Raw genomic sequence first — 18350 nt, 5'->3', positions numbered from 1 at the left:
GAAGATTTGGGGGTGAAAGCAGTGGCTCAAACTCTTGCCTAGTGCCCAAAGGCCCTTGATATACTGAATTGCTTAAATAGTCGAGATAGGCATGCGATCCTGAACAGGGGTTGTTGTAATAGGGTGTGTCACTGTCCTCATCTCCCCGTGAGCTGGTGTCTTTGCCCTGTGCTCTCTCTGGTCCTAATATATGCCTTAAATAACAACCCAAACCTAAAAATAGCAGTAGCTTGGGAGGCTGGTGTTAAAACTAGACCCATGTCCTTAACGTGGACGTGTTCCAGCCAAGACGGCAAATGCTGATGATTCTCGCTGGATTAAATAGTTCGGATGTCTGGGAAGAGCTTGCGATGAGTAACTGCCTGAGTTAGCAGCCAGCCTACCTCCACGTCTGTCCTTGTGTCCGTCCCCGCGACCCCCGTCTCCCAAGAGCCCCTAGGTCTCATCTATGCAAGACTGAGAAGGTAGAGCAACACCAACGGCGCAGCCGTGGTTGGAGAAGCTGGACCTCTTTCTCCTTCAGCTGGCTCTTACAGAGTAGCCCTGCAGATGGGAATCCAAAGGGGAAAAGCAGTTTGCCAAAGATTTCCAAAGAAATTATCAGCGTGGTGCCTGAACGCCATGGGTACTGGGCTGATAGTGCTCTGTGGTTTTAACCTTATATGAATGGCTACTTTATTTTAAAAGATAGCCCATGTACTGGAAACATTTTCTTCTGAACAACCCCTTTATTTTAGAAAATACCCATTTCCTTTCTTCGGCTGCCTCTAAAGGCAAGGAATTGAGCTTGCAGAAACCTTGCAATAAAAATTAAGAATTGAAGCCTGTCTCTTGAATGTCTTGGAAGTGCCAAATTTGGCATCAGTCTATGCCAAACATGAAGACGGGCTTGAAATCTTCTTACAGAAATTGCTGATAGTGTGGCCTTTGACTTTCACCCATTGAGTAGCAGAGGATGAAAGGCAAAGACTGTGTAAAATGTTATGGTTTTGGGTAAAACCTATGTATAGAAGAAGCTGCCTGAAATGATGTGCTAAGAGGCAAGAAGAGAGTTCGGTGATTTTTTTTTTTTTTTCCGAAGTTGAAAGACTGAAGAACAGATCTTGGCAGCACTGGCCTGGCATGAGGTGGCACTTCCCTTTTATTTTTCTTCAAGTCTTGTAATTGCATATTATTGCAGTGGGTGGTGAGAATGAAGCCAGGAAGCCTCTGGTTAAATAATCAGAAAAATAAACTGTTCTGCAAAAGCTGTTTGCAGCCAAGACAGAGCTGAGGCTTGACTGCAGGTAGAAGAACGTGTACTGAAATGGCTCAAGATCAGAGTGGGGAGTTGAGGGGTGATGCTGGAAAGATGGGGAGCGTCAGGATTTGGGTGTCTTGGTTGCTCATGTGTTGGGATGCCCAGTTTTCAGCACGCTGGGAGCCAGGATCTTCTTGGTTGGCAGTTCCTAGGGTATAGTCCTTGGCTTACAGCTTGGTGGTCGTAGGACCAGGGCTAGGCTTAAGGCTGGTCTGCTCCCAAGGAGGTCATTGAGGGTGTTGACAAGGGACCACATCCTTGTACCTCGGAGAGCCTGATGCTGCGCTGCAGCTCTGAAGCATCCCCATGTGAATATAACCCATGGGTGCGTTGGCAGTCTGCATCGGGACGCCTGGGTCATCGCAGGCTTGTCTTCGTGTGGGATCAGATACTCATTTATGGTTAGTGTTGGAAGATGCTTATCAGAGTAAAATTAACTGAATCTTTTTCTTTTAAAGAGACGGCAGCACATTGACTAAAAAAGCCCACACGTAACCGTAATCTTTCCTATAGATCCATCACCTAACGAAAGGAAGCAAGTGTATGGCAACAACCCAGCAGGGGATATTCTTCCTCAAGCCTGTTGTCGCTCCCTATTCAAATGCTATGCTAAATAAGGAAACCCAGTTGCAGGGATGGCACTCGCAGGTCTACGGGGTGACTCTGGATGCTACTTTAGGACCCCTTCTTCGTGCTTGTATGGGTAGATGAGCTGAAAGCCATCTAGCGTAGTGGTTTTGTTTTGTAGAGGTAGTTTTCCCTTCGATCAGCTTCTGGATGGGTCGCAGCGTGGTGGTGGGAGCATCACCCTGGGAGGCAGGGTGAGGATGGAGGAGCTGCTGTGGAAATGCCCCCCCCGGGGATTCTGTCTCTTTTGCACATCTGCAGAACGCGGGGAGGAGCGATGGGGTTAAAAGCTTCACCAGTCTCAAACTGGGGTGGCCTCAAGATTTTGTGCCCAGACCACAGGTAGGGCGGAGACGGCCAGCGGCATCTCATGAGAGCACGTCTGCCCGTTGCTGCTAACAGAATTTGGTAATTGCGGTTCTGCCTGGAGAGGAGCAGCCCTGGGCTTGTGTGCAAACCCTAATATGACTCTGGCAGGCAGAGCATGAGATGAGGGATTAATGTCTGTCTACCTGCCAAAGCGGAGAGGCAGAAGATGTTTGGTTTTGGCTTTTTTTTTTTTTTTTAAAGCAATCTCTCTTCTGGCATCATCAGCTTAATGATCTGCAGATGACTGCTGGTCCTCCAATGTCAGCCTGCAAAGTGAAACCCAGGCAGAAAGGGAGCTTGTTAAATTAGAAGGGGCGGGTATGTGCCGGGTGCCATGAGGCATATGGATGCTGTAGTACCGCTGAGCCTTAAAACAGGAATGTTCCCTCACTGGAGCTTGGTCGGCTGTGTGGGAGCTCTGTGTTTCGTCCTATGTTTGCTCTAAAATGGGCACGATGCTCCAATTCGGGGTGGGATGAAGCAACTGTTCATCTGCAGCGCAAACCTCGGCCAGGGGAGCTTTGGGGTGATGTTTGACAAGTTCGAAACACCATCTTCCTCAAACTACGCGACTTAAAACTTTGCTCAGGTTTGCCCCAAACTCGTTCTTCACCTTTTGGGAAGCTGCATGGTTTCCAAAGGACCTATGCAGGAGCTGACTAAAGCTTCACGGAGAAAGGGAGCTTTCGAAAACGCAAACAAGGGACGCTGCCGTTCTGCTTAGAGAGGAGGAAACCTAATCATGTGCAAGTTTATCATATCTTCCTCCTCAGCCTTATTGCATTAACAGGCCTGAAGACCGGTGCTTGATCACTTTTAATGTGTGTTGGTACAGGGGCCGTCTATCCGCAACGTGTGCAGGGCTGTGCGGAGCTGCCCTGGGAAGCTGGTATGTTTGCTCCTGAATCTGCTTGGAAAAAAACCCCAAACCTGAACTATTGCATGGTCAAAATTCCTGGGTGGCCCCTGGATTAATTTAATAAGGGATTGGGATTTGTGCCTGCCTGTTAAGGTGTAGGGCTGAGTGTCAGAGGCAGGGCAGCTCTGCGGGGAAAGGAGGGTTGTCCTTGTAGAAAAACAGACCGAGCCCAGGGGTTTTTTTTGCCAAAAACCCAGCACCGGTTTCTGCACCGGGAGGGCTGTGATTTCTCACATCAGTAAGGCTCTCACACATAACTCCTCGAATAACAAGGCAGATTTTTTTCCCTCGCTCGCCAAGGCTTTGTCTGGGGGGAAGAAAAATGCGGGAGGCGAATTTAATCCTCGGGTTGGCATCTGCGGATGTCTGGATATTTATATGGCTCTGGCCACGGCAGTGTGCTTGCTCAGGGTTACCAGCTGTCCGAGAGGGTTATAATGAAGATTAACTGTGCAAAAGCTGTTTAAAATTTAATAATTACATAAAATACTTATGCTGGCCGTTCCCTTTTAAACCAAAGGAAGAGCAAGTGCTTTCTGCAGGTCCCCAGTGCCAGTGTAGGGAGACACACTGGAAGAGCATCCCGTGGTGGTGGGCAGGAGCTCGCGGGGGTCCCGGGAGGGTTGGACCAAAGGTGCTGTTATAGAGGTGACTTCCACGTGGTGGGAAGGGAGGTCTTGTCTCATGCTGACCCTCGAGTTCCAGGGTCTGAAAAATGTTCGTAACAGCATGTGGCTGATCACAGACCTTCCTTGACTGCCTGGTTTGGTTATTTTCCAGAGAGCGTGTGGGAAGTGTTTGTCATGAGACCCTTTCCTGCCCTGCAAGATTTTATTTTTTTATACTTTTTTTTTTTAATTAAAAATCACCATTTAGTGGTTTGTTGCCCCAACAGCACTTGCTGAGGATGTGAAACACTGGCTCCTGGGGGGGGTCTGATACCAGCAGTGTCCTCCATGGGAAAACTAGCAAATTGCTAACAAGTCTTCATGAGTGTGTCCTTTCTTCCTGTCCAGACAAAGGCTCTTGTTAGAATGGTTTGGGTTGGAAGGGACCTTCAAAGATCATCTAGTCCAGCCCCCCTGCCATGGGTGCGGACATCTTTCATTATATCAGATTGCTCAGAGCCCCATCCAGCCTGGCCTTGAACACTGCCAGGGATGGGGCAGCCACAACTTCTCTGGGCAACCTGTTCCAGCGTCTCACCATCCTCACAGGAGAGAATTTCTTCCTTATGTCCAATCTAAATCTACCCTCTTTCAGTTTAAAACTGTTGCCCCTTGTCCTGGTAAAATGTCTCTCCCCATCTTTCTTATAAGCCCCCTTTAGGTACTGGAAGGCTGCTGCAAGGTGTCCCTGGAGCCTTCACTTCTCCAGGCTGAACAACCCCCACTCTCCCAGCCTTTCCTCACAGGAGAGGTGTTCCATCCTTTTGATCATCTTTGTGGCCTCCTCTGGACCTTCTCCAACAGGTCCATGTCTTTCCCGTGCTGAGGACCCCAGAGCTGAACACAGTACTCCAACTGGGGTCTCACCAGAGTGGAGTAGAGGGGCAGAATCACTTCCCTCGACCTGCTGGACACCCTTCTTGTTCTGCAGCCCAGGATACGGTTGGCTTTCTGAGCTGCAAGCACACGTTGTGGACTCATGTCCAATTTTACATCTACCAGTACCCTCAAGCCCTTCTCCGCAAGGCTGCTCTCAATCCATTCATCCCCCAGCCTGAGCTGATACTGGTGGTTGCCCTGACCCAGGTGCAGGACCTTGTGCATCTTCCAAACCTCCTCGTTTAGGACCTAAAATATATTGGGGGACGGGACGGGACGGGACTTGAGTTTCCTCCCTTTTTTTGGTGGAGGTTGGTGAAATTTTCACGTTTTGGAAAGGTGTTTGTCAGGGATTTGGGATTTCCAAGTCCTGGTTTGGCCAAGCCATGGTGTCTCGTCAACTGGAGTTTGGATGTGCTGCATCCTGGCTTGCTTGTACGTGCAGGCTCTCGGTGTGCGCTCAGAGGTAAAAATAGGCTGCTGTGGCTGTGTTTCGCATGAGTCAGGAGGATATTTGGAGGAGGTAGGTGGGCTGAGCTCAGGAACAGTGCTGGGTTTGCAGTGATTCGGAGCTTTTATCTGAATGTAGGGGAGGGTTGGGCTGCGTCGCCACCGTTCCCCTGTCTGACTTGCGTGTGCCCTTGGGCTCTGCTTTCCACCCGTGATCCTCCATCCTCAAGGTCCGTGCAAGTGTCAAAATCCAGCCAGCTTGTCATGGTCAGGATTTGTCACTGCATGCGGTGTACAGATTAATATTGCCCATCTCTGGGATACCTGTGTGAGTAGGTAGGTGGTGAAAGCTCCAGCTGCTCCAGCTCAGATTGGTATGGGATGGTGGAAGTCAGTTGCTGCGGGTGTTGTGGGTGGACTGGTGGGACCCGTCCCTGCTGATGAAAGGCTGGAGCATGGAGTCTCCTGAAATCCAGCTTTTCTGAAAATGCATGAAGCTGGCTCTGGAACCCTGGGCAGATGAGCTGCTCACTAGATGAGACCGTGTGTGCCACAAGTCCTGGAGGATCTCCTGAGCTTTACTTCCCAGCTGTATGCCTGTAGGACTTGAACTGATGTTGTATTACTCTGTTTCTCTGTTCTGTGTCCCTTCGTTATTAGTGGGATGGGAGGACACATGGGCTGGGAGGGCTGTGTAGACTTGAGCATGAAATTTCTCCCTAACAGGCGGCAGCTTCTCAGCGCGCGCTCTTCTGAAAAGTACCAGATGACTTTTGGTTTGAGCTCTGGAAATGAAAACGATGGCAGCTTTTTGTTTGTGAGAGGGTGGGGAGAGGAAGGAACTGAAGCTCCGCTGTGGCTAGGCTGTGGTTAGACTTTACCGTTACTTGCTGCCAGGTGCTTGGGTGTAGGCTTCTGGTAGGGTAGCTTGTCCACTCCTCTTGAGTTTGCTTGAAGATGTGAAAAAGTAACGGCGGAGAAGAGAATCGGTCTCTTGCAGGTATTGTACATCAGCGTGCCGGCACCGCTGGTCATGGCCCCGTGCCACGCTGGCCCCTTGCCTGCTTGAGGCCAAACGATTGCTGAAGAGTCGAGTTCGTGTCCAACCTGTAGATAGCAGGGGTGCAGGAGACGAGGGAGTCTTGTCCAGACCAAGCTTGAGAGAGTCATTAAAGCTCAGCCGAGTCCCATGTGCTTGTGTGATGACCACCTTGGTGACGTTCGTGAGCAGAAGGAGTGACTGCTCTGTCTACACCAAACTGTGTACCGCAGTGAGGCGAGAGACGTCCAAAGGAGCTGGAAATGGGTGGGCAAAATCTTGAACCAGATTCGAAATAAGCAAATGGAAATCACTGAAATTAACTGAAATGGTGTTTATGGGGAAGCTTGGGGCAGAGGTGAGCAGTAGGCTTGGAGGCGAGAGACCAGTCTGTAGACCTGCCCTGCCTCTCCAGGAAGGTCCTCCCTTCAGCTCAACATCTTTGTAGATGAGCTGGACATGCCATCAGCAGTGCTGTTGGCTTGTGCCGCTCGACAGGCGTCTGTCCGTCTCTGGACTTGTCTCCATTTGTCTCAGTTTGCTCTGGCTGTAGACGTGCCTGGTTGTGCCCATGTTCCCATGCGTGCACATCCACCCTTGGGCTTTGCCTGTGCACGACACGTCGGTCTTGTCCTGGCTTGAAGGGGAGTTCTTCATTGCTCCGGGGTTATCACCGCCTTAAAACGTTAGGCGGTTACGTGGAGTAGCCCATCACAACATTTAGCGATTTTTAGATGTCGATCATTGCGCGTATCGTTGCGATGTTTAGATAATGGCAATTGAAATGCCACCTGCCCCGGTACCCAAGACACGCGTGGATGCCCTGGGTCCTTCACGCACTGTCGTTGCCTGCTCCGGGATGGCCCTGCTGGATGCACCCGTGGGGCTGCTCTTTCATCCCAGCGTCTGAAACAAGCAGAGCTGGGTGATGGACGGTGATGGTCCCTGATGGTGATGATGGAGAGGGCGGTGGTGCCTCCTGCGTTAGCAGCAGGGTGGTGGCAGCTCTCCCCGAGCCGTTCCCATGCCCCGTGCTAAAAAACGGAGGGCGGCTCGGGCTGTTCTCTGGTATTTGCAAGCTCAGAGCAGCTTTAGCATCACGCCGACATGGCTGTGACCGGCCTCGCACGGGAAGTGTGAAATGGGCGGGTTAAAGCACCGTCCCCGCTGAGCTCAGCCGTTTCGCTGGGGATTGCTGGGGTCTGGTGGGCTTTGAGCGTCATCTCCAGCCTCGGCGTGCGGATGAGCGCGGTGGGAGAAGGTCCACGCGGTTCGGTGCGCGGGGAGGACCCAGGACCTAAGGTGGAGCTGGGTTTTTTTGCTCCTTGCGCTCTGGTGGGCACCTTCCCATCCCAACGGGACGCTCCAGCACTATTACTGCTCTGCAGAGTAACTTGTAGGGCTTCTGGAAATATGGAAATAGTAGGACTGTAAGCTCATTATAAGCATTAACATTTTATTTTAGTTTTGAACAAGTGAATTAAGTTACTGTAAATGGCTTGAGCAGTAATACTTGGCAGCGTGCAGCCACAACTTGTCATGTAATGGTTTTAATCTTATTTTTCAAGAACAGAGGGAGCAGTAGTTTTCTGACTGACTGGAGCCAAATCTGCGCTCATGTCTGTGTCTCTTCCATATCTCTCTGGGGTTTTGTTTGCACAATATTGTGGTGGATGTAGCGAACATATGGGGCTTAAATTCATTTAATAGTTGCAAGAAAATGAGTTTAAGGTTCTTATAGTATTAAGGTAGACATTTCCAAATTCGTTTTTAATGGAACATTTGTTCTCCAAAGATTATTACGCGCCATTAAGTCCTCTGCTGCGTGGTGTGTTCTCGTGCCCTGGGATATTATTGCCAAGGGATATAAACATGTTTATGGGGCCACTTTATTGAACGGTGAGATTAAATATACTAAACTTGAAAATGTCAGTAGGAGCATGAGTGCTTTGTGTCATAAATCTTGTGAGAACATCAGGACGTAAATGTCGTGCCACCATGTAAAACGGGTGCGAATCAAGTTGCGATCAGCTGAAAACATTTCTCAGCAGTACAGCAGCTGTAAATACTAGGATTTATCAGCATTAAATACGTAGATAGGAGTAGGCAGTATATGGGTTTTTCCTTCCCTGGGAGGCCTAGATGTGCTATGTGGGGGTCATAAAACAGCAAATTATGTTTTAATGCTTCTGTATGACTGATGTGCGTGGGAGTGGGTGTGGGCAAAGCTTTGACCCAGCTGTAATGCTTTGTCTCACTGCAGGGCAGTGCTGCCGGGGGCACTCGACTCTGCTCATTTTATATATATGTGTGTGTGTGTATATATATAAAAATGGGCAGCATTATCTATATATCTATACATATCGCTCAACCCAGGAAAAAATAATAATCCCCGAATACGAGAGTAGAAAAAGCTCTGCAAGATTTATGCACTGATGTAATGACTTATGCACTACATATATCTCAGTGCATAAGTCTTTATCTATATATATCTATATATAGTAGGTAGTACCAGACCTGCTCATCCCTCTTTGCATTGCTGTCATTACCTTGGTGCATAAGCCTTGCAGAGCTTTTTCTACCATGGTATTCAGGGATTTTTTTAAATTTTTTTTTTTCCCCTCGTTTGAGTGATAGAATTGTCAGCTGCATAAACCTGGCGTTTTGCTGCTTTTATGCCAAAAGCAGTTGAGTTGCTGATTTAAAGAATCAGATTCCAAACACAAGTTGGCTTTTGGGCTTCTTACCAACACAGGTGTGTGATATCCAAAGGTGCAGGGCTTGGCTGCCGGCGTGATTCAGACTGCCTGTCCTTCCTGCGCAGGACCGCCAGCCAGCCTGGATGCAAAAGCATCAAGGGCGAGGAATTTGGGATTTGCCTGGAAGCCTGCAGGCAACCTGTGTCACCTTGAGCTGAGGACAGCTGGGCCTTCGTCTGAGTAACAGGAACAGTTAACAAGACCAGGCTTAATTCCTGCTACTGTGTTGAAATGCAACGGGCGATAGCATCTATTTATGTGCCTCAGATAATTAACCTCATCATAAATCTCAATAGCATGTTCGCAGCCTTTTCTTATTCCTTAATGCTGGGGAACATTGTCGTTGTCTTGGGCTTATTTTGAATAATGAAGGCAGCTTCCCCACCCCTTTTTTCTTTTCCCCCTCATTCCTGAACCTCTCCCTGGTTAAAACCAAGCCCTGCGGTTGGTTTGGTTTTTGGGGGGCTGCATCCCCCGCGCTGGGCTGGTGGGCTGAGCTTTTACGGTAGAGAGAAACCCCGACCCTTGCATCTCCATGTGAGATAGCACACGCGCGTCGCCGTAAATCCGCCGGGGAGGGCGGTTTGGTGATTTCGGTGGGAGGAAGGTAGGGGTATGCAAAATGCGGTTTGTGCTTTGGTGTTTCTGCTGTAGAGCAGGTCAAACACCGGCTGCAGATGCTCTGAGCACCATGGGGTCATGGCTACATTATCTAGCTCAGAAGTGAAAACTAAAGTCTATATATAGCAGGTCTTGATAAGCTTGCTTTAATAGTGAGGATTTGGGTCAAAAATAACTCTGAGGCTCTGTAGTTTTTTTACATATATATATATATATCTATGTGTGTGTGTGTGTATATATAAAATCTGTATCATATATAGATATATAGAAATATGTATAAACACATACGCACATATATAAAAATGTCAAGGTGTATATATGTACACACATAAAATATCTATATCGTAGATATATAAAAATATCTATATCATATATCTGTGTATATATACACACACACGTATATATTAAAGAGATATAAATATATATAAGGATATATTGGTTTTATATATATAGAGAGAGAGTTATTGATATATCTATATCAGGCTGTATAGTTTATATATTAATTTAGATATATATATGTATGTATATATCTATTTGGCTATATCAGGGCTGTGACCTGAAGGTGCAGTTGTGAGGTCTGGTCTAAACTGTGTTAGAAATTGTTAAATTTTAGGCCAGCAGGAAAGGCCCTGTGGCTACGATACTCCTCCATAAGCAGCTATTTTTGCTGACACGGCTGTCGTGCCTGCCGAGGGAAGGAGAAGTAGTCCCCGTAGTGACAGAGGCACGCTGGCTCGCGAGGAAAGCCAAGGTATGCTTACCTCGCTTATCTCTGCACCTCACCTATGCTGACCCTTCATGTGGTGGTTTATAACAAGGCGGTGTTCAGCTTGATAAAACAAGGTTAATTAGCCGTTATGGAAGAGGTGTGGCTTTATTGGAAGGTTTAACTCCTGATGGCTTAGTAGCCACGAGGATGAACGTGCTTTTTGCATTTGTCCCAAAGCTGAAGGGAGGAAGCCCTTGCTGTCTTGAACCAACATGTCTCACGGGCTTTTCTGGGGGAAGCTCTGCCTTTTTGCTCTTCAGGTCCCTCCCCAGATCTTCATCCACCCAGCGCTCCCCTGGTGCAGGGTCTCCCGTCCTGTAACGGAGTCGTCCCACCCGTCTGCACTGGAAGCGGCTCGAAATGCCATCGTAGCTGCCGTAGGTGCTCTGTTATGGAAATACTCATCTTGATAGATGTGCTTTGGTGACTCACCTCTTAATCCAGCTCCTGTTCAAAGCGGTGGCTGCGATGCAGGTGTACGGGCGAGCGCGGTGCCATCTCCCATGTTCCTGCAGCCGTGCGGTGGCTGAGTACCAGGTTTTTTCCTGTGCCAAAGAGCGCAGGAAATTTTACAGTTAAATTAACGTGGTTCGTTTTAGAGCGCGTGTGCCTCCACTGGAGCAACCTACGGGTCTATCACCCTTTATTTGCATGGCGGGTGTTGAGCACGTTATGGGTGCTGGTTGTCTGTGGAGCTCCTTGCAGCCTGGACTCATGAAAGGTCTTGATGATGTTGATGATGTTGATGTTGATGTTGATGTTGATGATGATGATGATGATGATGATGATGATGATGTTGATGATGATGATGATGATGATGATGTCTCCAAACAAAGACCAACCAAAGAAAAGCAAAGCACGGCTGTTTGGGCATGGGGGAGAAGCTTTGCTAATCCTTCTCCCCGCAGCCCCAGGAGGTTGCCGACCCCCGTGCCTCACCTGTAGCTCTTCTGCCCCGCAGGCATCGACATCCTGAAGCTGGTGGCGGCCCAGGTGGGGAGCCAGTGGAAGGACATCTACCAGTTCCTGTGCAACGCCAGCGAGCGCGAGGTGGCGGCCTTCTCCAACGGCTACGCCGCCGACCACGAGCGCGCCTACGCCGCCTTGCAGCACTGGACCATCCGCGGGCCCGAGGCCAGCCTGGCCCAGCTCATCAGCGCCCTGCGCCAGCACCGCCGCAACGACGTGGTGGAGAAGATCCGAGGCCTGATGGAGGACACCACGCCGGTAACGACGGGCTGGGCTCGGCGCGCTCTCGGCCGACGCGGCGCGCGTCTTGGCAGGTTGTGGCCTCAAGCTTAGCGAATAGCCCAATGGTTGGACTCCGTCTCCCCCTCCTCGGAGCTCCGCAGGGGCTTATAGTTAAGCTTTACGTTGCTTTCGAGCAAAGCTTGGCCACGGTTTGCTCAAAACTTTATCGAAGTTTTGGCAAGCTCTTGAGTCCCGCATGTTGTGGTTTGCACGTTATCTCTGAGGGTCACCGGGAGGAGCTGGTACTTGAGCCCTCGTGCTGGGGACGTGGAGGGAAAAACATCTCCCTTTAAACTTGCTCTTAAATGCTATAACTAAATGCCCAGGACTTTGAGAAGGGCCAAGCACCCTTGAGCACTAAATGTTGCCGTTGTGGAGTAGAGAGTTGCTTCCTCCAAGGTGGTGGCTGGTGGCATGGGGGAGCCAATGCGTGCTGTCCTCCAGAGTTTTTGCCCTTCTTTGGCAGCTCTGGCCTTAAAACAACCTGTCCCATGTTTTGGGAGAAGAAATTGGTGCAGAATATCCTGCAGTAGGGTCTTGGCCAGCTGTAAGTCGTCAGGAGGTGCCTCGGTGACCTTTGCAGTTTGTTTTGGCTACCCCTGCCTTACCTGTCAGTGTGCTTTTGGATTTTTTGGCTCTGATAGTTCAGTGGTCTTCTGGAAGCATTCATAAAGGTGATAAATGAGGCTTCTTCTGAATGTGGAAGCCAGTGGGACAACACATGGATGGAGGTGTGGGCGGTCGAGGGAGGGCTCTTCCCCCTAAACCAGTTGGTGACCCAGACCCAAAAGGGAACGGGTGGATGCCTGCAAACCTCTCTGGGCACTTGGTGGGGGCCTGGCAAGGTGGACCTTTGTGTATAGTAAAGCCTGTGGGGCAGGGTGCTTGTCATGGCAGGGGATTCCCAAATCCTGTTTTGACCGTCCCAAACTTGCCCCTGTAAGAGGGACCGTGGTCTCTTCACCATGTTGCGTATCCTGTGTGGCTTCATTTAGTGTAACAAACATCTTGGTCCCTCATAACCATGGTGTGAAATCCCACATGGTGTTAGCAAGAGTCCTGGGCTTGTGTTTTTGAGAGACCCTGAGTCAGGTGCCTGCCAAGCATTGCCCCGTGCATCCTGCCCAAATTTTGGATAGGTTTCCTTTGCCAGCTGCCTGATCGCTCCTGCTCCCATTCAGTGGCTGTTTTCTTCCTTCCAGCTCCTGGTAATTAAGCAGCACGTAGCTTTCTCATTTCCTACCATGCTCCAAGATATTTTTTTTTATATATCAGAGATGGAAAAAATGAAATTAAAAGCCTGAGGCAAACCTATGGTTAGGAGAAGAAGAGGCAGAGAAAATTGTCGTTTTGCACTTGTGAATTAAAGTTTCCAGTATGTGCGGTGTACCCAGAAGGACACGTTGTCCTTTTGCTCTCCTGGAGCAGGTAGGACCCTCTCTCCTCCTAGTTACTGCTTTGACTTTGAGTACTACAGCAAAGCGTTGGGCTAGGACATCAGATAAAATGTGGGGCTTGTTCATCAACGCCTTGGGCTGTGCAGTGCTCAACGCTCCTGAGCGTTGTGCTGTTTCGGCCAAGGCTATCAGGCGGTGCTTCTCAAACAGCACAAAAATGCAGGTGGTGGCTCCAGGAACAGGGTTTATTGGGTGACTTGTCGGGCTGGTGGACTCCCAATGATGGAGTAACCACGAGCTGTTGGCTTGCGTATGCCCATAACTCTGAAAATGCAGCAAGCGGATGCTCCAGAGAATGGGCAGATCCAAATCTCATGGATAATTGTATGCAAGTTGTCTTGACTTGTGACCAGCTCTCCTGCAAGACATTTCTCTTTGGTTTTTTAGAGCAGTGTGTTGTGTTCCCCAGCATCCAGCAGCACTGGGAGCCTGGTGGTCCCCTGTGGCTTTCACTTGTTTTCCTAGAAATTGGTAAAATTGGGTCACTGACCTTTTGAGCAGGTGGCTCAGGTGGGTCCACATGAGAAATGGGGCTCATTTCAGCAAAGGAGGTGTTCTTAAAAATTCACCCGAGCTGGCATATCCTCCTCCCCCATGTACGTGATCAGGCTTTTTCAGATGAGCATCCCCCATGATCAACCTTGGGTGTTGGCCATTCCTCTGCCCTGAAGGTCCTGGACCGGTTGCTGTGCTGAAGCAGCACGTGGGATGTCAAAACTCAAAAGCACCCCAGGGTGCAGGTTCAGCACGGCAGCACATTGTGTTTCTGCAAGGTATTACCTGCCGTAACCTGTCTACCTCCTCTCCCTGTACTGGCTCCCACACCGTGGATGCCGGCGGTGATGGAACAGCCCTGGGAGGGATGCAGAAAGCTGTGGGAAGCAGCTTGTGCAAGGAAGACCAAACCCCTGGAGCCTCGTGCCGGTGGCGGAGCTGCATCGCAGCGGTCCAGACCGCAAGCAGACAGGGGAACCGATTGCTCAATGCTGGGAGCAGGCAAATCTGCTGGTTGGAAAGCCTTTAATTAGAGCTAATTCAAGTTTGACTCTCGGTGATTTGTCTGTCCAAGCGCAGACAAATCGAGGCAGTTTCCCTCCGTACCAAACTGGTTTGATCTGAAGGAGCGGGTCACCCCGCTGGTGACAGGCGTGGGTGCTGCGCTGCACCTCTCCAGCATCCAGCCCTGCAGAAATGGTCTTGAGGGGGGAAAAAAAAAAAACCAAACAACCAACAAAAAAACCCCAACCTAACCAAAAAACACCCCCCCAAAAAATAATAAAAAGAGGTTTTTGTGCTGTGGAGGGAGTGAGGACTGTCAAGCAATGCAAATGCATGCATCCTCCCTACAGCTAATGGCATGATGCCCTTGGGGTGACCCGAGCCAGCGGTGAGCCTCTAATGCGTGCCAGCGTGTCCTCGATGAGCCCGGGAGGGATTCACGGGTGGCTTGTGCTGTCCGTGACGCCTTTGGCCCTGCCTGACATCCCTGGGTGCAAAAGGGGGGTTCCCCATCTCTTCCCACGGTCCTGTGTCATAAGAAAGCACCAACACCCCCAACTCATAAGTAAAAATTGTATTATTGAATGACGTAGCTCTCTTGACGGCAAATCGGTACCTTAAACCTAGCCAGCCTCCCTTCACCATCCCACCAGCTATTGTATTCTTGTCCCAAATCCTTTATCCGGCATCTGGCTTCAGCCTGTGAAACCTGAAAGCTGCTCTTTCTTGTAGTGCCCCGTTCCCTCAGCAGCCTTGCGAGCTCCGAAATCCAAATATTTACAACCCCCGATAGGAACAGGAGAATTAATGGGAGTCTCTGGAGCGTTACGGTATGTGGCAGGAACATTTTCCTTCGGGTAGGGAACAGCTCCACTGAAGACTCGCCGGCTTTTTTAGCTGCGGGAGATTATGCTGGTTTTGCATCGTGCTGAATGAATTTAGGTTAAAACGAGATTAGCCCTCTGAATCGCTTTGCTAGCGTTTTTTTGCAGCTGATCCAGAAAATATGGAGGGTGCAGCAGCTCTGGGAAGGTTTTTTGGGGTGCGTTTAACTCGCAGGGCTCCTGTTAAAGGTTGGCCCCGGCCGTGAATGCTTCTCCAGCTTGAGGTTTGCAGAATTTCTCCCCTTGCAGGCAGGCTTGCCGGGCAGCGGCATGCGAGCCCGGGCACTGTTTAGCGAGCAGAGGCACACCCTAAATTAGTGGTGCTGACAACAACAAAAATAGGGGATAGAGGCGGGGGGAGAAAGGGAGAGGTTTTCCACTGCTGTCCCAGCAAATTGCAATTCCCCGTTTTGGGTTTTAAATTGGAAAAATTTCAGTGTAGCGCAGGCACTGGGTAATGGGATTTTTTTGGGGTGCCTAACAGCATTTTGCAGATACCAAGGGGTGTCAGTGCTCGCCTGGGCTGGCCTGGGGCATTGCTGGCACAGCTGGCCACCTTGGCTACCGTGAGCAATGCTTTGAGCTCTTATCTCCTTATTTATGGCTCTGCTGGCCTCAGCTGAAATATTTCAGGGAATGGATGGAGGGGAAGCAGACAGCCTTGCTCAGGGCGTTCAGCAGCGCAGCCTCAGCAAAGCTTAGAAAAAATAATAAATTAATAAGGGAGATGTTGCAAATGGAGAGGGGCAGGCTGCAGCCCCAAGCCCAACGAGATTTAGGTCCGTGGCTAATTGCATGCTGCGGATAATCCCATGAATCAGCAGATATCTCAGGGCTGGGTGTGGTGTGAGGTTAAACTGTGGGATTTTCAGGGGGTGCCAGAAGGGAAGAGGATGTGAAAGCAGCCCCGTGTCGAGGCATGTGGCTGTGGCAGCGCTTTGTGGCTTCTTTTATTCCTCTTTTGCAGGTCAAAACCCAGGGGTGAGGGGGCAGAGCCTGGAGCAGCGTTCCCCAAATCTAGTCCCCAAGAGCTCCTGCCCATCCCCTGGGTTTCCTCTTTTGGCAAAGCAGAACCGGGCTGGACCCAGTAATTAGTAATTAACTTTGTGCTGCGTTAACCTCGCGTGTCAGCGGTGGAGCGAGGGTGAAGTTGTTGGATGGGTTACCCAGCTGAGGGGCTGTGGTCCGAGGGCTGGGAAGTGCCCAGGCAGCTAGGAAAAAAACCAAAATTGCGTGCAGTTTTTCCTTCTGGACTTGCATCAGGTTTTATTTGAGGCACAAAGCTGTGGGATAAAGTGGCCAGGGCCCTGCGGAAGGGGTAAGGCTGGTTGGGTTTTGCTGGCGTGGGCATCGCTGTTTTCCTTCAGGCTTACTCTAAACCATGAGTTGATTTTTCAGCAAACTGAGGTTGGGTTTGAACCAGGCTGGAGAATGTGCGATACACAAAGGTTTAATAATTTATAATTTTAAGTAATACAAATATAAATAATATAAACACAAAAATACAAACTTTATAGGAGATGCAGTTATATTTGAGGTTTCCCTGCTGTGGTAGCCACATCTCCTTGGGTCTGTGTATTTGCAGTATAATGGGCTTGGGAGTGTAAGATGAAACTAGAAGATGGCAAGGTCATAACAAGCCGAACTCGGCACTGACTTATTCAACCTCTAATTGAGTTTGAAAACCCTTCGTCACGGCTTCATCGACTCTTCATCATGGTTTGAGTTGAAAAAGTGGGTGGGCAAATCCATAGAAAGGAGAAGCCACCAGGAGCTCTCATGGAGACACCACCTTCAGCTTGGAGAAGCACTTGGCCCATGAATGGCCGGGGCCAGTGGGGAAGAGCTGCTTCCTCCATGGAGGGCTGCATTTTGGTCTTGGCGTCTAAACCCTCCCCAGACCCGGCGTTGCCTGTCCTGGGTCACGTCAGGCTTGACGTGAGTAGCATTTCTGCAGGGCTGCCTTGTGTTGAGGGACGCCGGCTCCACCGCAGAGGTGATGTCGGGTGCTCTTCTGAAACCTGGCCAGGGAGGTGAAGGACACGGAGAGGACATTTGGGCTCTTCCCCACCCCAGGGTGCTGAGCACCCTCGTGCCCTTCCCATCCTGGCGAAGGGCTTGCCTTCTGCTTTGCAGCGCCTGCGCCCCGTCGCCGCATCTCTCTGCCACCCCGATGAGACCTTGTGGCCCGCCCGGTGGTGTTTCACCTTCCGAGGTCTGGTCTGCCCCGAAGGTAGACCCCCAAACACCACGTGCACCATGAAGCCGCTCGTCTGAGCGGATCCCCCCTGCGCCCGTGGGGACCGCAGCGAGAGCATCTCTCGCTGCATCTGCGGCATCGCCCGCGTGGGGCTGCCGCCCAGCCCACCCTGCCCCGTGTGCTGGGGTTTCTCCTCCTACATCCCCTACGGAGGCATAACAGACCTGGGAATAGGGCTGGTGTCAGCTGGGTGTCATCTTTTGGCAGGGAATCCGGGAAACGGCCGCCTCGGTGCTAAATTTATCCCCCCCCCCCCACATCCCAGGAGGGTGCACAGCCACCCTCGGCAGCAGCAAACCTGCCACCGGCTTTTATTACCACCTGCAGGAGGAATTACAGGGAAGCGTTGCCCAAGGGAGGGGTTGTTTTTTTTTTTTAGTGCCTACGACTGCTCCTTCCTAACATTAGCACAGCAGCCGCAGTTTCTGTTTGTCCCAGTCGAGCTTTTATTGCGGTACAGTAAAACAAAGGCAGAAAATGGGACAAACCAGTTCAAGCAGAGCTGTTGGGAGCAGCTGTGAAAAGAAAACAAAGCCAAGCCTATGTCATCTTCTGCACCCACCCCCTTCTGTCCCCTTTTCTTCCTTTTAGGAAGGACCTTCAGATACCCTGAGCTGCTTAGAGCATCCTCCCAGAGGCACTGGGATCCAAGAGGATGTTGGTGCTTGAGCCACATCCTAAAGGGCTGGAAGTACACAGGAGCTTTTCGGATTTTTTTTTTTTTTTTTTTTTTTGGCATTGCAAATCTCTTGCTGCAGTGCTTAGGAAAAAAAAAAAAAGAAAATTGGCAGAGTGCCCCGGTACGACTGACCGGTCGCAGGAGGCTGCTGACGCGTCAAAGCCGCCGCGGCGCCTTCGGTTTTCAGGCAGGACCGTGCGTCTAACAGTCTCCCATGTGTTTGTCTGTGCAGGTGCAAATGCAGCCTCAGTGGCAAGCGCAGGACCCCTGCAACGATGACGGAAAGGTGAGAAATGCGGTGGCTCTGCAAAGGCAAAAGAGCTTCAGAGGGTTGGTTTGGGTTTGTTTTTTTTTTTTTCTTCCAGTCAGAGCTCGGTTTTGCTCGAGCGCTGCCGTTCTTAAAAACAGGAGCGGCCAAGG

At 50.3% G+C, this 18350-nt stretch overlaps 1 protein-coding gene across 2 annotated transcripts in view; it reads left to right on the top strand.

Moving 5' to 3' along the window:
- Positions 1-18350, top strand: part of TNFRSF21 (TNF receptor superfamily member 21) — a 34676-nt gene that overhangs the window by 11922 nt on the left and 4404 nt on the right. Inside the window, exons 4-5 of one of the 2 annotated variants that reach the window (XM_075049007.1) lie at positions 11362-11627; positions 18163-18216. In XM_075049007.1, coding sequence (XP_074905108.1) covers positions 11362-11627; positions 18163-18216 — 320 coding nt within the window. The remainder of the gene's footprint in view (positions 1-11361; positions 11628-18162; positions 18217-18350) is intronic. The other variant, XM_075049008.1, reaches the window with a different exon arrangement.

The sequence above is a fragment of the Buteo buteo genome, chromosome 17 (genome assembly GCF_964188355.1).
Source record: "Buteo buteo chromosome 17, bButBut1.hap1.1, whole genome shotgun sequence".
In the NCBI taxonomy this organism is placed as follows: Eukaryota; Metazoa; Chordata; class Aves; order Accipitriformes; family Accipitridae; genus Buteo; species Buteo buteo.
This window is presented reverse-complemented; position numbering and strand designations above follow the sequence as displayed.